The sequence below is a fragment of the Sinocyclocheilus anshuiensis genome, unplaced genomic scaffold (assembly GCF_001515605.1).
Source record: "Sinocyclocheilus anshuiensis isolate Anshui unplaced genomic scaffold, SAMN03320099.WGS_v1.1 scaffold2522, whole genome shotgun sequence".
NCBI classification, from domain to species: domain Eukaryota; kingdom Metazoa; phylum Chordata; class Actinopteri; order Cypriniformes; family Cyprinidae; genus Sinocyclocheilus; species Sinocyclocheilus anshuiensis.
Window position 1 is genome coordinate 61,632 of NW_015551195.1, and position 21,785 is coordinate 83,416.

The window sequence follows — 21,785 nt, forward strand, 5'->3', positions numbered from 1 at the left end:
GCATAAACACATTTCATTACACCAAATACACAAAATAATGTTCTTTTTAGCAACATCATATGACCCCTTTAAACACCAGCTAAAAAAAAATGTTTTTAAGTCAGTCATTTCTATCTTTTGCTGTAGTGTGTCAGTAGGAAATATGATATCAAACATCCAAACATTAATTTTGCCATTAATTGTAATTGTAATAATCCAGTGAGATTTTTGTTTGCACAAGGAGACAACAGCCAGTGCTCCACACAGAGTACTGTAGCTTTGCAGGAGGTTTCTTGAAGCGTTTTGGAGACAGTTCTTCTGGATTGAGTCTCAGTTTGTTCTGTTTCTTCATGTTACTCCAGACAGACTGATGATGATCAGATCAGATCTCTGTGTGCAGCACTGGCTGTCGTCAAGACAAAAATCTCACTGGATTATTAGCTACAATAAACTTGTGTTGGTCCAAAACGATCATTTCAGAATCAGACCAGTGTAGAGTGGTGTGTTCGATGGTGAAAATGGAAAATGGCCTTTGACAGGCATTTAAAAACAGCAAAAACACAAAAAATCTGCAAAATCGGGAGTGTGTTGGAGGAGTTCTTGTCAGCACCACCTGGGGCGTGAAAAAACACAGGTAGAAAAAAACATTTCTGCATGAATTACTGCGTCAAATGACAAAATTTTCAATGTTGTGAGATTTTTTTTCTTACTGATAAATACAAACTTATTGTGTGTGTAGCTCAAGAATCAAGCCTTCTTTAATTTACTTACTCCTCTCCTCTTTCTTCTCTGTATCAGTTGTGAGATTACTGATAAATACAAACTTATTGTGTGTGTAGCTCAAGAATCAAGCCTTCTTTAATTTACTTAATTTACTTACTTTTCTTCTCTGTATCACACTCTGTGGAAAATTCGAGAGGGTGAGCCATACAATTATTATTTCAGTACGATAATAGAATTACTTTTTAAAATAACTTAAAGAAATAGTTTAGATAGTTTTGTAACTGCAAATGCTATTTGAAGGTAATGGCGGAGAAGATGATTGTTAGTCAGTACTACTTTTATAATACATTCTCCTTTTTCAATATTGGCATCCACTTTAACTGTACAGAAAATGCTTAAGCTGGACATTCTACCTATTATGTGTCACAGAAAAAAAAAAAACTTAAGTGGAACAGAATGGGGATGGGGGTAAAACTATGACAAAACTGCCAATTTTTGACAATTAAGTTCAATTAAGACCTTACCAGGCTGTAAATCCGTTTTGTCGTACAGTAGCTTAGGTACTCGCACATTATTGGCGTATATTTTTAACATGAACCGTGTGTCCCTCTTAAAACAACCTGGCACTGAACAGCGTCCTCCATCATACAAACTGGAGACAGTAAATATTTCATCAAGAACTGTTTCTGAATGCTGTTCTACAAGAACATGAACGCTCTCATGTTTCTTCAGCTCATGCGCTTCATCACAAGACAGGGCACACTGACAATTCTTCTGAGGAGCAGAGCCTGAGAAACAATGGAGTATCGATGCTTTCTTTAAAAAAATTGTAAAACAAAAGTAAAATCAAAACATGATTTAGTGGCATTAAAAACTACAGTGACGTCTTGCTGCTACACACATAATATTTTTTTACTCGATTATGTCGTAATAACGAGATTTTCTACATTTCCTAATAAACATGCTGCTACAATAAAAACAATAACATTAAAATACATTTAAAATACTGTATTTCTATTGCCCTTCCTGCAGTAACTTTAGCAGCATGCAGATCCTTGTTTATCTCAGAACTGATATTGTTTTAAAGACAAAATCTCATTATTACAAGAAAAGATGCCATTTTAACGAGAAAAATGTATCGTTTCAACGACAGAACATCTCGTTATTGCGAGGAAAAGATATCGTTTTAATGAGAAAAAGATATTGTTTTAACAGCATTAACATCTCGTTATTACAAGAAAGGATGTTGTTTTAATGAGAAAAAGATATCATTTTAATTACATAAAATCTCATTATTATGAGAAAAGATGCCGTTTTAATGACATAACATATCGTTATTATGACATAATTGAGTAGGACAAAATGTTTGTGGCAGCAATGTGTCACCATAAAAAACACTGCAGAAATAAAATACTTACCTGCAAAATGAACATTGTCCAACAGCATCATTAATAGTCCACACCATTTTTAGCTGCTGGAAATACTAGTGTTCTGATAATTTTGGCCACCACTGTATATATATATATATGTTGCAAAAATATAAAATTTTAATATTTTTTTAAAACATTATTGCTATAAAGTCTGATAAGATCTGTAGAGAGTCTTGTGTTGGTCTGAGGTCCAAAACGATCATTTCAGAATCAGACCAGTGTAGAGTGGTGTGTTCGATGGTGAAAATGGCACCAGTTCTTTGACAGGCATTTAAAAACAGCAAAAACACAAAAAATCTGCAAAATCGGGAGTGTGTTGGAGGAGTTCTTGTCAGCACCACCTGGGGCGTGAAAAAACACAGGTAGAAAAAAACATTTCTGCATGAATTACTGCGTCAAATGACAAAATTTTCAATGTTGTGAGATTTTTTTTCTTACTGATAAATACAAACTTATTGTGTGTGTAGCTCAAGAATCAAGCCTTCTTTAATTTACTTACTCCTCTCCTCTTTCTTCTCTGTATCACACTCTGTGGAAAATTCGAGAGGGTGAGCCATACAATTATTATTTCAGTACGATAATAGAATTACTTTTTAAAATAACTTAAAGAAATAGTTTAGATAGTTTTGTAACTGCAAATGCTATTTGAAGGTAATGGCGGAGAAGATGATTGTTAGTCAGTACTACTTTTATAATACATTCTCCTTTTTCAATATTGGCATCCACTTTAACTGTACAGAAAATGCTTAAGCTGGACATTCTACCTATTATGTGTCACAGAAAAAAAAAAAACTTAAGTGGAACAGAATGGGGATGGGGGTAAAACTATGACAAAACTGCCAATTTTTGACAATTAAGTTCAATTAAGACCTTACCAGGCTGTAAATCCGTTTTGTCGTACAGTAGCTTAGGTACTCGCACATTATTGGCGTATATTTTTAACATGAACCGTGTGTCCCTCTTAAAACAACCTGGCACTGAACAGCGTCCTCCATCATACAAACTGGAGACAGTAAATATTTCATCAAGAACTGTTTCTGAATGCTGTTCTACAAGAACATGAACGCTCTCATGTTTCTTCAGCTCATGCGCTTCATCACAAGACAGGGCACACTGACAATTCTTCTGAGGAGCAGAGCCTGAGAAACAATGGAGTATCGATGCTTTCTTTAAAAAAATTGTAAAACAAAAGTAAAATCAAAACATGATTTAGTGGCATTAAAAACTACAGTGACGTCTTGCTGCTACACACATAATATTTTTTTACTCGATTATGTCGTAATAACGAGATTTTCTACATTTCCTAATAAACATGCTGCTACAATAAAAACAATAACATTAAAATACATTTAAAATACTGTATTTCTATTGCCCTTCCTGCAGTAACTTTAGCAGCATGCAGATCCTTGTTTATCTCAGAACTGATATTGTTTTAAAGACAAAATCTCATTATTACAAGAAAAGATGCCATTTTAACGAGAAAAATGTATCGTTTCAACGACAGAACATCTCGTTATTGCGAGGAAAAGATATCGTTTTAATGAGAAAAAGATATTGTTTTAACAGCATTAACATCTCGTTATTACAAGAAAGGATGTTGTTTTAATGAGAAAAAGATATCATTTTAATTACATAAAATCTCATTATTATGAGAAAAGATGCCGTTTTAATGACATAACATATCGTTATTATGACATAATTGAGTAGGACAAAATGTTTGTGGCAGCAATGTGTCACCATAAAAAACACTGCAGAAATAAAATACTTACCTGCAAAATGAACATTGTCCAACAGCATCATTAATAGTCCACCTGCGGTGAAATATCCAATATGAAACTCCAAACCCAACATTTTCCTCAGCATTTACGTATATTTTGCCATTTGAAATATACTGAAACTTGTTAAAGAATGCAAAAATCTGTCTGACTATAAACTCTTCTTCTGAATGGATTTTTGGCTTAAATATTAAATAAATGAGACTGCAGTTAAACCTCTGATGAGGGTTCATCGGATCCTCATGGTTTAATGGAATTAAAAGGCTCATTAGACACAAATAGGTTGTAGAAATTTGGTCTGTCTGTAACTAATGCTCTCACTGCAGTAATAATTTGTGCATTTCAAGCTAATATATAAACAGTACAACACTGCAAGAAAAGGTCTGTAGAAAAGCGGATAATGTCATGGCAGTAAATCAACAAACTTCCGTTAAGTTTACGGAAATTTCCTTTAACCCTACACCACAACACAATATGCGTAATACAAAATACATGCTAAACACCTATAAAAATCAGTATGGAAAATTCCTTTATATTAACTCAGTACATTAGGTTGTATTTTTAGAGTGTGCTAATAAAAACATTCAGACTAATAAGTAATTTCAGTTTTAAAAAATGCTGACTGACTAGCTAGCTCTTATTTGACAGAATTTTGTGGGTTAGCTAGTTCAGTTGACATTTTGTTGCTAAACAGTAATAAACATTTGCATATAGTAACCAAACATACAACCTGGCTGTGTACTAAATAATATAAATAAGGACTTACATATTTTACAGGCTTTTCTTAATCCTGTCATTTTTGACTATATCACGTGTAAAGAAAAGAAACCAAAACCTAACAGGAACAGCCCTGAAAATTGTTCTGCTTCAGTTCTGCATTACCTCCACCACCTGGACTGGAGTGTGAAGCACTGGAAAGATGGGGAAATAGGAGGGAAGAAAAAACACCCAATAATATCACTTAATTTATCTGTGCATATATTAAGTACTTCAACCCTTCCATCTAAAACTGTTTATTTGAGATGTTTAAATACTTATCTTTATAACTTTGCCTGTCCAGAATGACACATTTTTTATTTATTTTTTTGTAAACTAAGTTTAACTGTTTTGTAACAAAGATCAAAAACCGGGCAACAGGCAGAAAACAAAGGCAAAGGGTAATCCAACATAGAGTACAGACAACAATACTAATGCAAACAAGGGCTAACAGAACATGGTATATAGGGGAACTAATAAGACTGATCACACACAGCTGGGAACAATGAGAACTAATAGACAGAACAAAGGGTGATGGCAAATGAAGTCCAGAACAAACTATAACCCAGAAGAAGTGCCCTCTGGTGGCTGTTATGGGCAGTAGATGGCTGGGACATCACCCCCGCTTTAAAGAGCGGATTCCAGATGCTCCACCATGCCTCAAAGAAGTCGAGGAGGGAGGTGCGATGGAGGTGGACCGTTCCTGATCCTGGACCGGAGCGGGTTCTGGAGTGGACTCTGAGGGCTCCCGGACTGGAGCAGGCTCCAGGGCCAGCAAAGCAGGAAGCTTAGGCGGGGGCGGCGGGGCAAGGATCATGGGTGAGAAAAAGAGAGTTGGCTGCTCAGTAACTTCTGGGACCACCAGAGTCGGGTCCTCCAGGACCAACGGACTTGGGATCACCACAGAGATGCCAGCTGCTCTCTGGTTGAACTCAGTGGTGGATCCGCCAAACTAGAGATCAGCCCCAAATTTCTTTTGAACGCCCGAGTGTCTTCAAATGCAACGTTCACGGTGACTGGGGAGCACAGGAGTGGCATCTGTGATGGCTGAAGACTGTGGCGTGACATCCATGACAGCCATCTTCTGAAGAGACTCTGGGCAGGCCTCCTCAGGAGCGAACTGTCGAACTACTGGTGGGGACCCTCCTCCTTCTCGACATTCGCTTGAGCGTGGGAATCAATGAATAGTCCTTGGCTTGACTAGATGAGGGAGGTGGGGATGGGACAGCCCCTGCAGGTGGACTCTGGCGGTGGTGAATTACCTTTCCCTCTTTGCAAAGCTGCAAGTACCTGGAGAAGTTCCAGAAATCCAATGACTTCACCAGTTCCATCTCCCAAAGTTGTAAGGGTTCATCCAGACCTAAGTTAAAAATATCTTTAACGTCCGCACCCTGACAACCCAGCCTCTTCACCCTAGTCCAGAACTTTTGGGCAAAGGCCTGCACCTCCATTCCCTTTTGGCAAAGTCTCTCCAGACCTTGAAGCTGAATCTTGTCCCTCATACTGCTGGATCAAAATGGCGTCAGCATTCTGTCACAAAATCACTCGTGGAAAACATTGAAAGATCCAAGTGCAGTTTTATTCCACAAAACAAAGATCAAAAACAGGGTAACAGGCAGAAAACAAAGGCAAAGGGTAATATATACATATACAGTATGTATGTATATACAGCTTGTGATTGTTTGCGGTCCTGTTCAACCAATTTTCTAGTCATTTCAAAAACCATTTTGAATGACAAATTGAAGTTCCTTTTGTATTATTTATTAATTAATCACATTGTTAAAATGTTTACCTTACATTAATTACACTATGACATCTTACATCTTACATCCATGGCACATTTGATGGAGTAATTCAAAAAATATTGTAGTATTTATTATGGTACATGTCCAAAACAAACATACAGTGGTAGCGTACTTAATTGCACAAAATTAGGGAGTAAGAACAATATCAGATATATTTTACATGTACAGCCAAGTCATAGTAATTAATATAACAATAATAGTTTTATTACTGTCAGGATTATGGACTGTCAGTGTGTGTTTTTCTCCCCACGTGGCCCCTGTGACCCAGTTTCCCCATGTGTGATTAGTTATTTGATTCACCTGTGTTCGTTGATTATCTCTGGCAATCCGTCAATCTCTGGTGACAGAATCCCGGACCCACAAAAGTGACTTTATTTGCACTTTACCCTCCGTTTGTTTTCCGTTTTCAGTACAGTGTTTTTTCCCGTTGTTCCCTTATGGATGCCTTCACCCGCCCCGAATACCTCCTCCTCCTGCTGGACCAGGGGGAAAGATGGCTCGAGGACCAAACCAGACTGTTCCTGGCCCTCGCTTATCTGACCAGCTATCCAGACGACACGCTCTGTGCGTTCTATAAATCCAGCTTGAAACCCGCGTGCAGAGCGTCGTCGTCCGAAGATGGTCCTCGAGCGGATTTTGCCACCTTCGTGGAGTTCCACTCCCGACCCAGATCCCAGCCCACCATCTCCCCATGGTGCGGAGCATAAGCCCGAGCCCACCGATGAGGGAGAGCCCGAGCCCCCATCTAGGAGCGACAGAGCTGAGGATCGTCGCGGAGCCAGAGCTGCATGTAACATCAGACCAGGTGCGAGAGCTGGCTACCACGCCCACCATGAGGAAGAAAGCCGTGGCCAGTGAGATCGCGGAGAGGAGCTCTGCCCACTGCAACATGGCTGAGGGTTCTTCGGAGCCCGCAGTCACCCCTGTTCCCACATCCAGCCCAGAGAGGGCTGCGGTTCCCACGTCCTGTCCAGAGAGGGCTCCTGTTTCCAAGTCCAGCCCAAAGAGAGAGTCTGTTCCTAAGTCCTGTCAAGAGAGGGTTTTGTTCCCAAGGGCAGCCCCGAGAGCCTGGAGGCTCACAAATGCCTGACCTCCCGCCCACTCCTGCCTCCTCATCCGCTGTCGTCTGGCAGCCCCTTTGCTCACCCTCAGCCCACCAACTCGTCCTCTGTCGCTCCGGCTCCACCGCGTCCTTTCGGATCCCCGCCTCGGCCGCCGGCACCATCTGCTCCGCCTTGGCCCTCCGGATCCTCCTCATCACCCTGGCTCATCCTCCTCCTCGGTTGGCCCCGTGGAGTCGTCAGCCCTTCCTCCTCCATGGCTCTTCCCTCTGTCGGCTCCACTGTGGGTCGCCAATATGGCTGTGGCCTGGGTCCCACCTAGCTCCTCCTGCTCCAAGTCCCTCCTGTCGTCTCCCTGGCTCCTCCCTCCATCTGGTCCGCCCTGGTTCCTCCTGTCGCCTCCTTGGCTCCTCCCTCCTTCGTCACCTCCCTGGACTCTGTCTTCCTGAGCCTCCCTCTGGTGTTTCTACGGCGTGAGTACCGCCTTCCGGGAGGGGGGCAATATGTCAGGATTATGGACTGTCTGTGTGTTTTTCTCCTCAGAAGACTACAGTTTTGATTGTACCAAACTAGCAGTTTTCTTCCCGCTACACTGCTGGTCTTGGCAGACATCAGTAGCGTTAGTCGTCCAGAATCAGGATTCTGGTGATACCAGGAGATTTCATATCTGTCGGTCATGCTGCAGTTCAGACGGATGCTTTCGTTCAGCTGGACTTTTATCAGAGTCATTTCATGTTCTGAAACATCTGGAAGAATAAGCATTTGAAATGACATAGATACATAAAAAAAAACGTATTATATTTAAGGTTAAAATAAGCATAAAGTAGGATAAATTTACCTCCAGAAGTGATATGAATTATCCTGTACAAAAAAAACACAAAAGAACACAAACTTCTCCATTGTGTATGTCAAGCATACCAACAAACTACAGGCTGCAATGCAATGCACAATCTCTTAAAACCGCAAAAGTGTTTCCATTTCCTCTCTAAACCATAATGCATACATAGGTTCTACATCATTTTAAGTACTGTTTTCTTACTGTTGTGGTTTATTGAGCTTCACAGTTTCATGGCATAATTATACATAATATAAACATGTAATGTTTTGTATGTATTATTGAATATGGTCTAGATCAGCTTTAAAAAGTGCATAACAGAGCCCTTCATGTGTGCAAAAGGATCTGAAACTACATCTGACACATATGGCCGGTGACTTAAAGGGGTCCTATTATGCTCTTTTACAAAGTCTTGATTTTGTTCTGGGGGTGTACTAGAACAGGCTCTCATACTAGGTTGTTCGAAAAACACATTATTTTTCACATATTTTACATTATTACAACACCTCTCTCCCCAGTCTGGCATGAACGGCTTGAATAGTTCCTGTATCAAATAAAGGCCCGCCTTCTGAAATACGAAATATGCTGTGATTGGTTAGCTGGGCCAGTGTGTGTTGTGACCATTGTGTGGTTAGCTGGGCCAGTGTGTGTTGTGATAGGTTAGCTGGGTCAGTTCAATACAATTTTCAATTCAAGTTTATTTGTACAGCGCTTTTCACGATACAAATCATTGCAAAGCAACTTTACAGCAAATTAAGTTTGGATAGCTGGGCCAGTGTGCGCTGTGATTGGTTAGCTGGGCCAGTGTGTGCTGTCATTGGTTAGCTGAGGATGCGTAAACATTGACAAAACATTCAGTTGTGGGTAAACTAGTTCTTTAAGCATGGGTTAGATGGGTTAAAAAACTCGCTTTAAATATAAAAAATATAAAATATAAAAACTCTACTTACAGTCTCTGCGCTTTCACAACGAAACACTGTGTCACACACGGCGGCCTACAGTGAGCAGAGGCCGGGGGATAAAGTGAGCAGAGGCGGCGGATTCGACGAAGGTGCGTTCGGTAGGCTTGCGGCAACCACATGTGACGACCCCGGGCTGGACTCCGCTTCGTCCACGGTGAAAGCCGATCTGGCAATCCACAGCACGAAGTTGATGTATTTCCTCAGCGACCAGCACGGATCAACTCTAGGCATGATGAAGCGGATATCGTCCTCTTTTGGAAGACCAAACAAAGTAGTTTCGCTTTCACAACGAAGCACACAGTGCCTTCACGACATGGCGGTGGCAGCAACAATACTACAGCGAAAATAAAAGTTACGCCTTCTTTCTTTGCGTGAACATTTGGGTGGCGTTATGCAAATCTTCCCACATCGTGACGTAGACATGTGGGGGCGTGTTAGAACGAGCCGTTTTAGGTAGGCGTGGCTGACTCTGAACTTTTATAAAGAATATCTCTTTGGATTTGAGACTTTAGTCTTTGCAACTTTACAGATCTTATTTATGCACCAAGAGCTTGTAACACTCCAAAGAGAAAGGAACAATTGAAATCGCATCATATGACCCCTTTAAGATCTTGCAACTTCACAGGCCTCGATCCCTCAACAAGAGGTGATGTGTCATGTGATGATCACGTGCGCCGTCCTAATAGCAGCATTACAGTTACATATAATATTTTGAAACCTATATCCTGTTGCCCATACCCTACAACTCGTACTGCATAAATCAGATTTACTACAGGACTCCGCGAAAATAAATGAACAGGGCTTCTATTTTATGAGTTAAGGTTGATGTCACGTGACGGCCGCTGCAGGGGTCACATGACTGATCTGAAACAACAGCAGTAATGTCACTTCTTCATTCCGCATTTGTGTTCATAGTTTAAAACATGTCGACGTTTAAAGCGAATTCGGTATGTTCTGTGCTGTTTGTTGTGCTCGGCGCTGCGCTTGGATTCCTGGGAAATGGAGATACATTTCGACGGAAGGTAAGAATGTATCACTGAGATACAAAACAAAGAAACAAACTTCATTCCGGTGCAACAACAAATTACATTTACAAAACTGCAATTATTTACACAATAGACACCGTTTAGAAGAAGAATTACGTTTATGCTTCGTTGTTTAATCCAGTCTTTGGACGTGGTGTTTATTTTATTTCGTGTGTCAAGTTTTATAATAATAAATACACAATGTTCCTGTATCTTATACGGGTTTTACACTGTGGTATTCTGTCTAAAACACTATTTTACTACCATTGTACATTTAGGTTGATTTTTGCCTGTTCTGCTGGTTATCAGGTTCCTCTTTGTGTGTTTTTGAAAGGTTTAAACAGAACTAGATAATATTTCAGTATAATTAGTGACATGAACCTGTGTTTTATATAAGTTTTAGGGTTATTATTATTTATGTTGTTTCATACATAAGACTTTTAAAACCCATAACCTGCATCATATTTTATAATTCTACATTTATTATGTTATCAAATTATTATAATGCGTAATTCAATGATTCAACTGATCATTTAGAGTCACATCATTATAGACATTTGACAGGCTATAAATACACTTTTAATTGTAATGTGATAAACCTTTATTATTATTATTATTTAACAAAATATGACGTTTTTCTTCCAACATTTTTACTTTTTCCAACCACTAAAAGTGATAGTTTTTATTTTTTTGTATATTGTGTCATTTAATTTTATGTTGTCATTATTTATTTATTTATTTTTAAATTTTCAGCGATTTGAGTTATATAACAATATTCTAACTATTTGAAAATATGGCAACTATAAATTCATGAAAAAAACTAATATTAGCATACGGAGCAAACACTTCTGATTTGTTTGATACATCCAAGACTGTCACAAGTCAGTTTTTGCCATTTAAAATGTCAACAAAATGTCGTCTATGTTAGTCAGCAAGATAGCTTTACCTCTGTAGGACTCTCTATACTGTCTATAATTCAGATTATGCTATAAAGGTTTGTCTGTGGTCAATATGTCCTCTTCTCTCTCGTGGTGTCAGGTGTCTGTGGAGCTGAATCCCGGTCTGACTCCTCCATCAGTTCTTCCTCCTGGAGTGGGTCTGGTTCATGTGCGAGGTCTGGGGCTCAATGACACGCTGCACTTCGTGCTGTGTAACGCTGGAGCTCCAGCGCTGCTGATGGTCCACACGAACAGCACTCAGTCTGCCGTGCAGGTGGACTGGCCTGTGTTTATCAACCGCAGTTCATCCGGCAGCCTGAGGGTGGAGCCGCAGAGCAGCGTGCAGTACAGCAGCGCACTAGTGTTCACCAGAGTGAGTCTAAAACTGCGTCCCAAATCACACACTATGCACTTATACACTATGTGCTCAGCCATGTAGTGTATGAATTTTAAAAAAGTAATTTTGTCATTAATATTCAGAGTCTGATAGCCCCGTCCCCTTCGTGACATAATTAAAGCTGCGACAGTTGAGTGCATCGAGTGTCCAACATTTTATTTAAATGCATCATCCGGATTTTTAAAGTGCACTTTTTCTTTTTGTAATTTTCAGTGTGAACACTTGCACTACATGTGGCCCTGGAGCACAAAAGCAGTCTTAGGGGCCATTCACATATCGCGTTTTTTGCGCGCTCAAGTTCGTTATTTCAAATGAAGATGCGCGGCAGGCGCACTCATAATGGAAGCGACGCGCACGCGGTGCGACGCGCTCTTTTTTCACATCGAGATAAAAACATTTCAACTTTTCAGAATGCCGCAAGCGCACCGCGGGTCATGTGACAAGAACCAACCAATCAGCTTCATCCTTTCCCGTAACAACATTGAAAGCTCAGTCAAGATGAAGGAACAGCTGATCATAGCTGTACAGGGATAGCCATTTTTAAATAAATTTAGTAGCAGGGCTATTGCAAGCGATTTTTAGTGCTGCAAATCCATTTATCCTTTGCTGAAACTCCCGAGTCTTCATGGAGAGCAGAGCGGAGGTCATGGTTGCTTAGCAATGGCAGACGCCTCCGGAGCGCAAGCGCCCGAACGCTTTGGGAAAAAAGCAGAAAGCAGCGCGCCTAGTGTTTTCCACGCGTTTTTAGGCACGACATGTGAACGGCCTCTTAAGCAGCACAGGTATATTTGTAGCAATAGCCAACAATACATTGTATGGGTCAAAATTATCAATTTTTCTTTTATGCCAAAAATCATTAGGATATTACGTAAAGATTGTGTTCCATGAAGATATTTTGTAAATTTCCTACCGTTAATATATCAAAACGTACTTTTTGATTAGTAATATGCATTGCTAAGAACTTCATTTGGACAACTTTAAAGATGATTTTCTCAATATTTTGATTTTTCACCCAGTTCAGTATATTCAGATAGCTGTCAAAATTAATGTACAGCGAGTGTTTTATAGCGGATCCTCGCCAAAGCAGTGTGTTTTGAAGAAGTTTGTGAGGATCAGGTGTTTATGTACATATGGGCATCAGACGCTCCAAACACAGACACGATCGCTTGTTCTGACATCGAGCCGCCTTCAGATCACTGAGTTTCCACACATTCAGAATGGTTTCATTTTTCAGGTTTATTTTGGTGTGTTTAGTGATTCTGAATAGATCCGTATAGTAGCCATACGCAGTCCTCTGGCGTCTCCCTGTGGCCTTGTTTGGTATGGCAGGTTGACTTGTGCTTGTTTGTTAAAGTTCACATACTTTTAAGTACTTTTAAGTTGTAAAGAATATCTGCAGTGACATTCTTGCTAAGTAATATTTTGTAAATTTCCTACCGTTAATATATCAAAACGTACTTTTTGATTAGTAATATGCATTGCTAAGAACTTCATTTGGACAACTTTAAAGATGATTTTCTCAATATTTTGATTTTTCACCCAGTTCAGTATATTCAGATAGCTGTCAAAATTAATGTACAGCGAGTGTTTTATAGCGGATCCTCGCCAAAGCAGTGTGTTTTGAAGAAGTTTGTGAGGATCAGGTGTTTATGTACATATGGGCATCAGACGCTCCAAACACAGACACGATCGCTTGTTCTGACATCGAGCCGCCTTCAGATCACTGAGTTTCCACACATTCAGAATGGTTTCATTTTTCAGGTTTATTTTGGTGTGTTTAGTGATTCTGAATAGATCCGTATAGTAGCCATACGCAGTCCTCTGGCGTCTCCCTGTGGCCTTGTTTGGTATGGCAGGTTGACTTGTGCTTGTTTGTTAAAGTTCACATACTTTTAAGTACTTTTAAGTTGTAAAGAATATCTGCAGTGACACTCTTGCTAAGTAATTTTGCAAGCTATGTTTAAGTCTATCTTGAATTTGTTTAGTTTAAAAATGTGACTGCAAAAAGAGTATGTTCTATATAGTATGAATGTAATCTGGACGTACTACATTCACCATGTTGTCATTGTCACGTGATCTAGCAGCGTGAGTTGTGTTGCGTCACTGCCGATCATAAATCCTCTCCTGTGGCCTCATGGGATAGTAAAGTGTCCATAGTATGCACACTCCTTTATGAGAGTACTGTTAATTCAGACATACTTCTATTGTCACATACTGTTTTTGTGTACTATATAGTAGGGAAGTATGCTATTTCAGATGCACCGACACTCAATATTACATGAATAAATAAATAAAACATCCGTTTTGTTGTCTTAAAATAACTTGTAGTAGTAGTAATAATAACAATATTTGTTATTAATAATAATAATAATTGTTAATATTAATAATAATTTGTTATACAGTATACTTTTGTACAAGCATACTAAATTGTTTATTATGAGCCTTATCTCTTCTATTTGATTTATGAATGAGCTGACTTTTAATAATTTGTAGTAATTGTAAATAATAATAGTAACATTTATTATAATTAATAATAATAATAATAATATTAATTATTAGTATTATTATTAGTGTTCACAAATACACTACATTTTTTTATTACAAGCCTAATCTATTTTCATTTGATTTATAATTGTGCTGTTTTATAGTAACTTGTAATAATTCTATATAATAATAATAATAACAACAAAATTTGTAATAATAATTATTGTTATTAAAGTTCACGAATACACTAAATTGTTATAATAATAATAATAATGATGATTATTATTATTACTTAAGACTTCACAAGTACACTGTATAGTTTATTACAAGCCTAATCTTGTTTATCTGATTCATAAATGTGCTGTCTTATTATAACTTGTAGTAATACAAAATAATAATAATAAAAATAAATTGTATTATTTTCATAATAATAACAACAACAACAATAATCAAATGTATGAATGTTAATAACAATACTTTTAATTATTATTATTAATATAATTAGAGTTTATTACAAGCCTTTTCTATTTATGAATGTGTTGTTTTATAACAACTTGTAGAAATTATAATATTTATTATTATTAGTGTACACAAGAACACTGAATAGTTTATTCCTATCTGTTCTTGCCGTTGTGTCTTTGGGACACTGATGCCTTTACAGACAGAAAGTAATGAAAGCATGAGCTCTGCTGTGTTTGTTTGTCAGGTGTGGGAGTACGATGACGTCAATAACACCGCAGACCCCCAGCAGACGGCAGAGTCCAGCTTTTACCCTCCATACGAGCTGCAGAACTTCCTCTGGACCCTGAACGTCAGTGCTAACCAGTCGGATCTCAGAGTAACGCTGTGCGGCGGAGAGAAAACGGAGAGCTTCCTCAACGGCTCCCTCTGTCTGCAGGTCAGCAGAACTACAGGAACTAACGTATAGGACGTTCTGTGTGGACTTACAGTAACTGGTGTGATTTCTCTTCTGTCCTCAGTTCTCAGCGTTTGAGTCGGAGGGTCGTGATAAAGCCTGGCCGAGTCTCCGTCACAACGCTAACTCCTCGCAGCTGCACGTGTGGCTGGATGGCGTGACGCCGCGAGGAAACGACTCCAGATTCGCTCTTGAGTTTCAGTCTGTAGGTGAATCCGGGTTCGAGGGACGAGTGGACGTCCACAGCTCTATAGACGATGAGTACACACCCTCCATCTTTAAGGTGAACATCTTACCATACAGCAAACATGGAAATTAGGGGTGTAACTAGGGCTGCACGGTTAATCGAATGCGATTGTCATGTGCATTTTGTTAGTAAAGCCGGTTCTGTAAAGAAATTCTGAAATCGAAGAAATCGTTCGCGATAATGACAGCTGTTTGCATAGCTTCTCAGTGAACTACGGCTCTGTGAAGTAAATGCTGCTCCATCTGAAAGCATGTGAAAATACCACATTTAATAACATGTTTTTACTCCAAACTCACTTCATAACGTCAGTCGAGTGTTTGAAATAAATCCTTCTGTGAGATGATGTGGCTTCTTACACAGAATAAGGCACGCAACATATTTCATAGTATTTAAGCAGTGATAAAGGCATTGCATTATAAATATACTTTATTTTAATGAAAATTATAATAATAAGAACTCCGATAAGCCGTATGTTGTCGTAGTCGTGTCTTTATTAGTCACGTTGAATCAATGAAAGCAGTTGAATCTTCTGTTTATTCAGCTGCAGCGATAGGCATTTTCTGGGTTTCTTCTGCGAGGCGTATTTGGAGTTTCAGCGCGAGAGCGCCCTCTGGCCTTTGGATGGAGATTTACTGCTGATCACAGAACCATGCTTCACTGACGAGATGCGCATGACAATCGCAGCTTCTGTCGAATCGCGATCTCAATTCAATTTCGATTTATCGTGCAGCCCTAGGTGTAACAATACACTCATGTCACGATTCGGTTTGATAAATGATACTCGTTTCTCTATTTGTGACTCTGGAGCACAATATATTTGTAGCAATAGCCAACAATACATTGTATGGGTCAAAATTATATTTTTATTGTATTTTTCTTTTATGGCAAAAATCATTAGGATATTAAGTAAAGATCATGTTTTATGAAGATATTTAGTAAATTTCCTACCGTTAATATATAAAAACTTAATTTTTGATTAGTAATATGCATTGCTAAGAACTTAATTTGGACAACTTTAAAGGCGATTTTCTCAATATTTAGATTTTTTTGCACCCTCAGATTCCAGATTTTCAAATAGTTGTATTATTTGTATATAACAAACCATGCATCAATGGAAAGCTTATTTATTCAGCTTTCAGATGATGTATAAATCTCAATTTTGAAAAATTGACCCTCAAGACTGGTTTTGTGCTCCAGGGTCACATATGATACTCACACAATACTTTAAACAAAGCCACAATAGAGTTTTTGGTGACACTTTATTTTAAGGTGTCCTTGTTACGCATGTTACATGTACTTACTATTATAATAACAATAAGTTATGCATAATTACATGCAAGTAACCCTAACCATGTAGTAATTACACGTAGTTAATAAATATTACTCAGCACTTAACTGTATAATTACACTGTAACAAGGACACCTTCAAATAAAGTGTAAGAGGGTTTTTTTTTTTTTTTTTGTAAAACTTTACAATAAGGTCCCATTAGTTAATTCTAGTGCTGTCAAAACAATTAATCGCGATTAATCGCATCCAAAATAAAAGTTTTTGTTTACGTAATATATGTGTGTGAACTGTGTATATTTATTATGTATTTATGAATACACACACATACAGTATATATTTTGGAAATATTTACATGCGTATACATATATATATTTATATTCTTGTATATTATATTGCACAAATATATTTAATATATAAACATAACATTTTTCTTAAATATATACATGCATGTGTTTGTATTTATATATACATAATAAATATACACAGCACACACATATATATTATGCAAGCAAAACTTTTATTTTGGATGCGATTAATTGCGATTAATCTTTTCACAGCACTAGTTAATTCATCAACTAACAATGAGCAATACCTTTGTTACAGTATTGATTAATCTTGGTTAACATTAGTTAATAAAAAGAACAAATAAAAACAACAGATGATGTTTATCAGTGTCGATCAGCAGTATAAAGTACAGGTTACTGAACGCAAAATAAAACCACTTGTAGTTTTTGTTTTATATTACAAAAAGTACATAAAACACATTCACATATGAGGCTTTAATCAGTCCAGCATTGATTTGAATAAGGTCAATCATCAGTTTTCAAACTTGTATATAAAAAACAATAAAAATGCTGTTAAAATTCACTTAAAGTCTTTCAATAGAAAAGTAGTTTGAATGCAGTAATTATGCTTTGTATTAATGCATTAAAATTGTAACCACAATTATAAAACATTACAATACTATAATCTATTCATTATTAAACCTTTAGAAAATATAATGCATTAAAACACATGACCAACATCCTTCAAATATTATAATGCATTATTGTAATAGATTTTTGAACCTTTCATTCATTTGTTTTTGTTTTTTTATGAAAAGATTAATGTTCATTATAAATACCTTTGTAATGCATTATACATAAAGGCTTTAAGTGTTACCAAAATGTTTAGCTATTGTTAAAACAACATTATATAACGGAGAGTTCCGGTCCTTGATTCTGATTGGCTGAGCCACGTTCGAAGCTGTTGTAAATTACTCTACAAAGTAACATACACCTTTGTTTACTTCTGTGTGTTGCTCAGCAACCACTTTGTTGCAACCACAACTGATTCTGAGGAGCTACATTGTTTGGTGGAAGAATACTGTGGCTTCTTGGGGCTTATTGCTTTATTGCTTTGGATAAAAGAGTAAATGCATAAGTATAAATGTGAAATCTGGACTAAACTGTGTTGAGTTGATTGCTGTGAGCGTTTGTCCGTCTCTTCTGTCAGGTGTCTCAGTGGGTGTCGTCTCCGGTGAACAGCAGCGGTGTTGTGGGTTATAATCAGTGGAAACCCGTGGCGTATCGTAAACCTCAGCCGGTGTTTGAGGACGCCACACCATGCAAACACTCCCAGCTCGTGTCTGTGAACCGCATCCCTCAGTCCGGTCTGGTCCAGGCCTATTTCACAGACAATCCTCATACTTACGGCCTGAACATCAGCTTCGGCATCGATAAAGACCCGGTGTTTTACAGCGACTCCAAATACATCAGCTGGTGAGTCACTCACTTTCACAGCACTGTTACATTCAATGTCATTTTTAATTCGGCATTTTACTTTTTTTACCTATAGTTGCTGATAAGTATCTCGTAGGAAACAATAACATGTTAAAAAAATTTTTTATATATATATTTTTTTTTTTATTGAAAATATTGAAAGTACTAAATATTACATTTACTGTAAAGAAAATATATTGTACTATTTTTATTTTATTTTACATAAAATAAATATAAAAAAATATAAAGTTGCTATAAAATTAAAGTCATATGTCTACATAAGTTGTGTTCCAAATTTGAAGTTGACATTAAAAAAAAAGGTTCATATGCAATTTTGTTTAGGCGTTATACCAAAAACAGCCACCGGGTGCCACCCAAACTGATTGATTTTTTGTATGCATTTCTGTCACAAATCTATCAATTTCTCTCTCAATATTACGTCTATCACAAAATATGGAATCTTGAGACTCAGACCTTTCCAACGATATGTATTTTGTCAAGATTATAACAAGTTTTGATTCTAAAAGACTGTAATATGACGGAAGGGGGAGGAGACTGCTAAAAGATTTTGAAGTACCATTTCTATGGTAAAGAAATGTCCGATTTCAAAATGGTTTTCACAGGATGAATTTTGAGATTTTAAGCTTTTAATGGTATATAACTTATGATGATTACTAAAACATGAGATCGGGAAAAAAGCAACGAAATAAATGCTGTTATGATGTAGATTTGTCAGACTCTTGGTGCACTCTTGTCATAAATTAATCTATTTCTGTTCCTACATAATTTGTAACAAAATAAAATGGTAAAATATCTATTTAGGAGTCTTAGACCTTTCCAATGATATATATTAGGATTTAATTGTACTATAGTGAAGTAAACTTAGGCGTCCCGTATACGGGACGGTGACAGTTAAGGGGTTTTAAATAAATATTAAATTATTTAAATATTAAATTATTTATTGATTAATTGTAATTTTGTATTTTTGAGCCAGGTACAATCAACATAATCAACATGTTAGTATTATAATTTTACTGTTCTGCAAAATAAAATAAAAAGTAAGACAATAATAATGATAATAATAATTACAACAGCTCTGTTAATACATTTATTATAACATTCACACAGCGTTCAGATTGGGATATGTAATATATTCTAATGTTTTAAAAGAGGTCTCAGCAAGTCTGCATTTATTTGTACAGTAAAAATACATGCCTGATTCAAGACGGGGGTCTCGGATATGGCCAAAAAATATTATTTTACTGACTTGTTCGTTTTAAGTTAAATTGTGCTTTGTTGGTACGCAAGAATGTTAAAAACGTTTAGTATTAAGTAAATATTTTTAAATTGTTGTTTTGTTATTGATTGTCTCTTTGAAAAGCAAGACAAAACAGTAAAAACCACATTTTGGCTATTCAATTTATGCAATGGTGAAAAAAATTGACAAAATACATGGTGAAAAAAATGCGAAAAACCGTGTTATTTTTAATTTATCATTTACATTTTTTACCCATACTTGCTGATAAGTATCTGTTAGATTATAATTAATAATAAAATATGATTGGATTGTTTATGGATTGTAATTTGATTGTACTTTTCTATTGATTCTTTTGTAGTCGCTTGGTTACTCTTTAACCCATACTTGCCCTGTTAGGAAATAATAATAATAATAATAATAATAATAATAATAATAATAAAAATATTTGTAATAATATGTGAATATTTTCTGATATTTGAATTCTAAATATTAAACGTGCTCTTCATATTAAATGAATATTAGATTGTATTTTTTTTTTTTCATATTTGCTCATTAGTTAGAAAATAATGAAATATTAAAAATGTTTGGTTATGAATTTTTTTTTTTAAATATTTGAAATATTTAAATTGTTATTGCATATTTTTATTTGAAGATATTTTTTTGTAACTTTTTTTTTCTTCCTGAAAACACCCCTTTTCTGCCATCAGTCAATCAAACAGATAGCCACGCCCCCAAACTCTCCTGATTGGTTGAGTCAGAATGTTCTGAAACCGTCAAAAATAAAAGACACTCTGAACATTAAAGTGACACCGTGGAAATTGTAATGTACTCTACCTACACCTATAAAATCACAACCTACAGCTTTAGAGCATGTTAAATGAACTATAGCCCATATTGTGAGTGTGTGTTTGGTCTGTTTTAATAATGTTTGTTTGAATTGCTTTGCTCTCAGGACTGTATTAGTGGGAATGGGCGAGCCTCCGGCCGATTCGTTCTCCACGTTAATCATTATTATCATCACTGTTGGACTTGGTACTCCTCTGGCCATCATTATTGTGGGTGGAGTGTTTGTTTGGATCCGCAAGAGGATGTCGCACTCATCCGTCTACGAGCCAATCAACTGAGACCTTACGGTACAAGCCCCGCCCCAATGCACACACCTGCCAATCAGTGATGAGGTTACTGACGAGTGGATGAGGGAGTTCAATTTAACTGACCAATTACACAGAATAACTCTCTCTGGATGGGTTTTGATTTAAATGTGTTACATACTGAATTTTTTTACACCTTTGTCGATCGCACATAAATACTGAAAGTGCAATGGAGATATTATGTGATTGTTTTGTTTTTACGCCATCATTTTTCATACTTGATGTTTGTTTGTGTCAAAATCCTGCTTGTAAAATCGATTTAATTGACCAGATTGATGACAGCTGCGCACATTTTAAAGATTTAAAACATTATTTTCTCTTCAATTCTGAAATCTATGCAAATGCTTTCATATTTAATGGAAACTGCACTGTCGGAGATTCTCAGGGGTTTGTTTAGTTTTGATGTTTTTAACATAACTGTGGTTCGTGGGAGAGTTTATGGTGAAGGCGTTTTGTAAACGTTCATTTGCACCATGTAGAAACACTCTGAAATCTTCCATTTTGTTGTTGTTGTTGCCTTTAGTGACTTATAAAAATGTAAATATGGATTCATAAACTTTTCTTTTTCACTATATAAATTTATTCAACACTTTGTGGACTGATGTCTTGTGCGTCATTTATTTATAAACACAAAAAAAAAACATTATATTCAAGTGGAAACAGACTCTACACACAAGATTGCATTATAAAATAAAAATTAGTAAACATGAGGAATATGACATAAATCAGTGAAATAACAGCATTACAAAAGCAACAGCTTGATGCATTGATTGCAATCTTTATAGGGTCTTAAAAGAGATTTCAATTTTTTTAGTAAAGTAATTTTACTGTAGTATCTGATAGGAGAAAAATATAAAAATATATTAAATGCAAATGAAATTTTATTTAAAATGTTATTTCATTTCTTGTAATTGTACAAAATACTTCCAGCGATTTTTGGAAAGTTTCCAGAAATTTACTGGAGATTTTCCACCCCTTTGCAACCCTATCCAAGA

At 36.9% G+C, this 21,785-nt stretch overlaps 1 protein-coding gene across 2 annotated transcripts; it reads left to right on the top strand.

Moving 5' to 3' along the window:
* The first annotated feature begins 10,166 nt into the window (after positions 1-10,166).
* On the top strand, positions 10,167-21,379 carry LOC107663359 (glycosylated lysosomal membrane protein-like). 2 transcript variants are annotated; one of them, XM_016453568.1, is made up of 6 exons: positions 10,167-10,348; positions 11,390-11,662; positions 14,877-15,068; positions 15,151-15,369; positions 18,116-18,381; positions 20,592-21,379. In XM_016453568.1, the coding sequence occupies exons 1-6, from the start codon at positions 10,250-10,252 to the stop codon at positions 20,761-20,763; spliced, it is 1,221 nt and encodes a 406-aa protein (XP_016309054.1). In that variant the 5' UTR covers positions 10,167-10,249; the 3' UTR covers positions 20,764-21,379. The 2 variants fall into 2 exon arrangements, with proteins under 2 accessions (XP_016309054.1, XP_016309055.1); XM_016453569.1 differs by lacking the exon at positions 20,592-21,379 and adding an exon at positions 20,347-20,534.
* Positions 21,380-21,785: the final 406 nt, after the last annotated feature.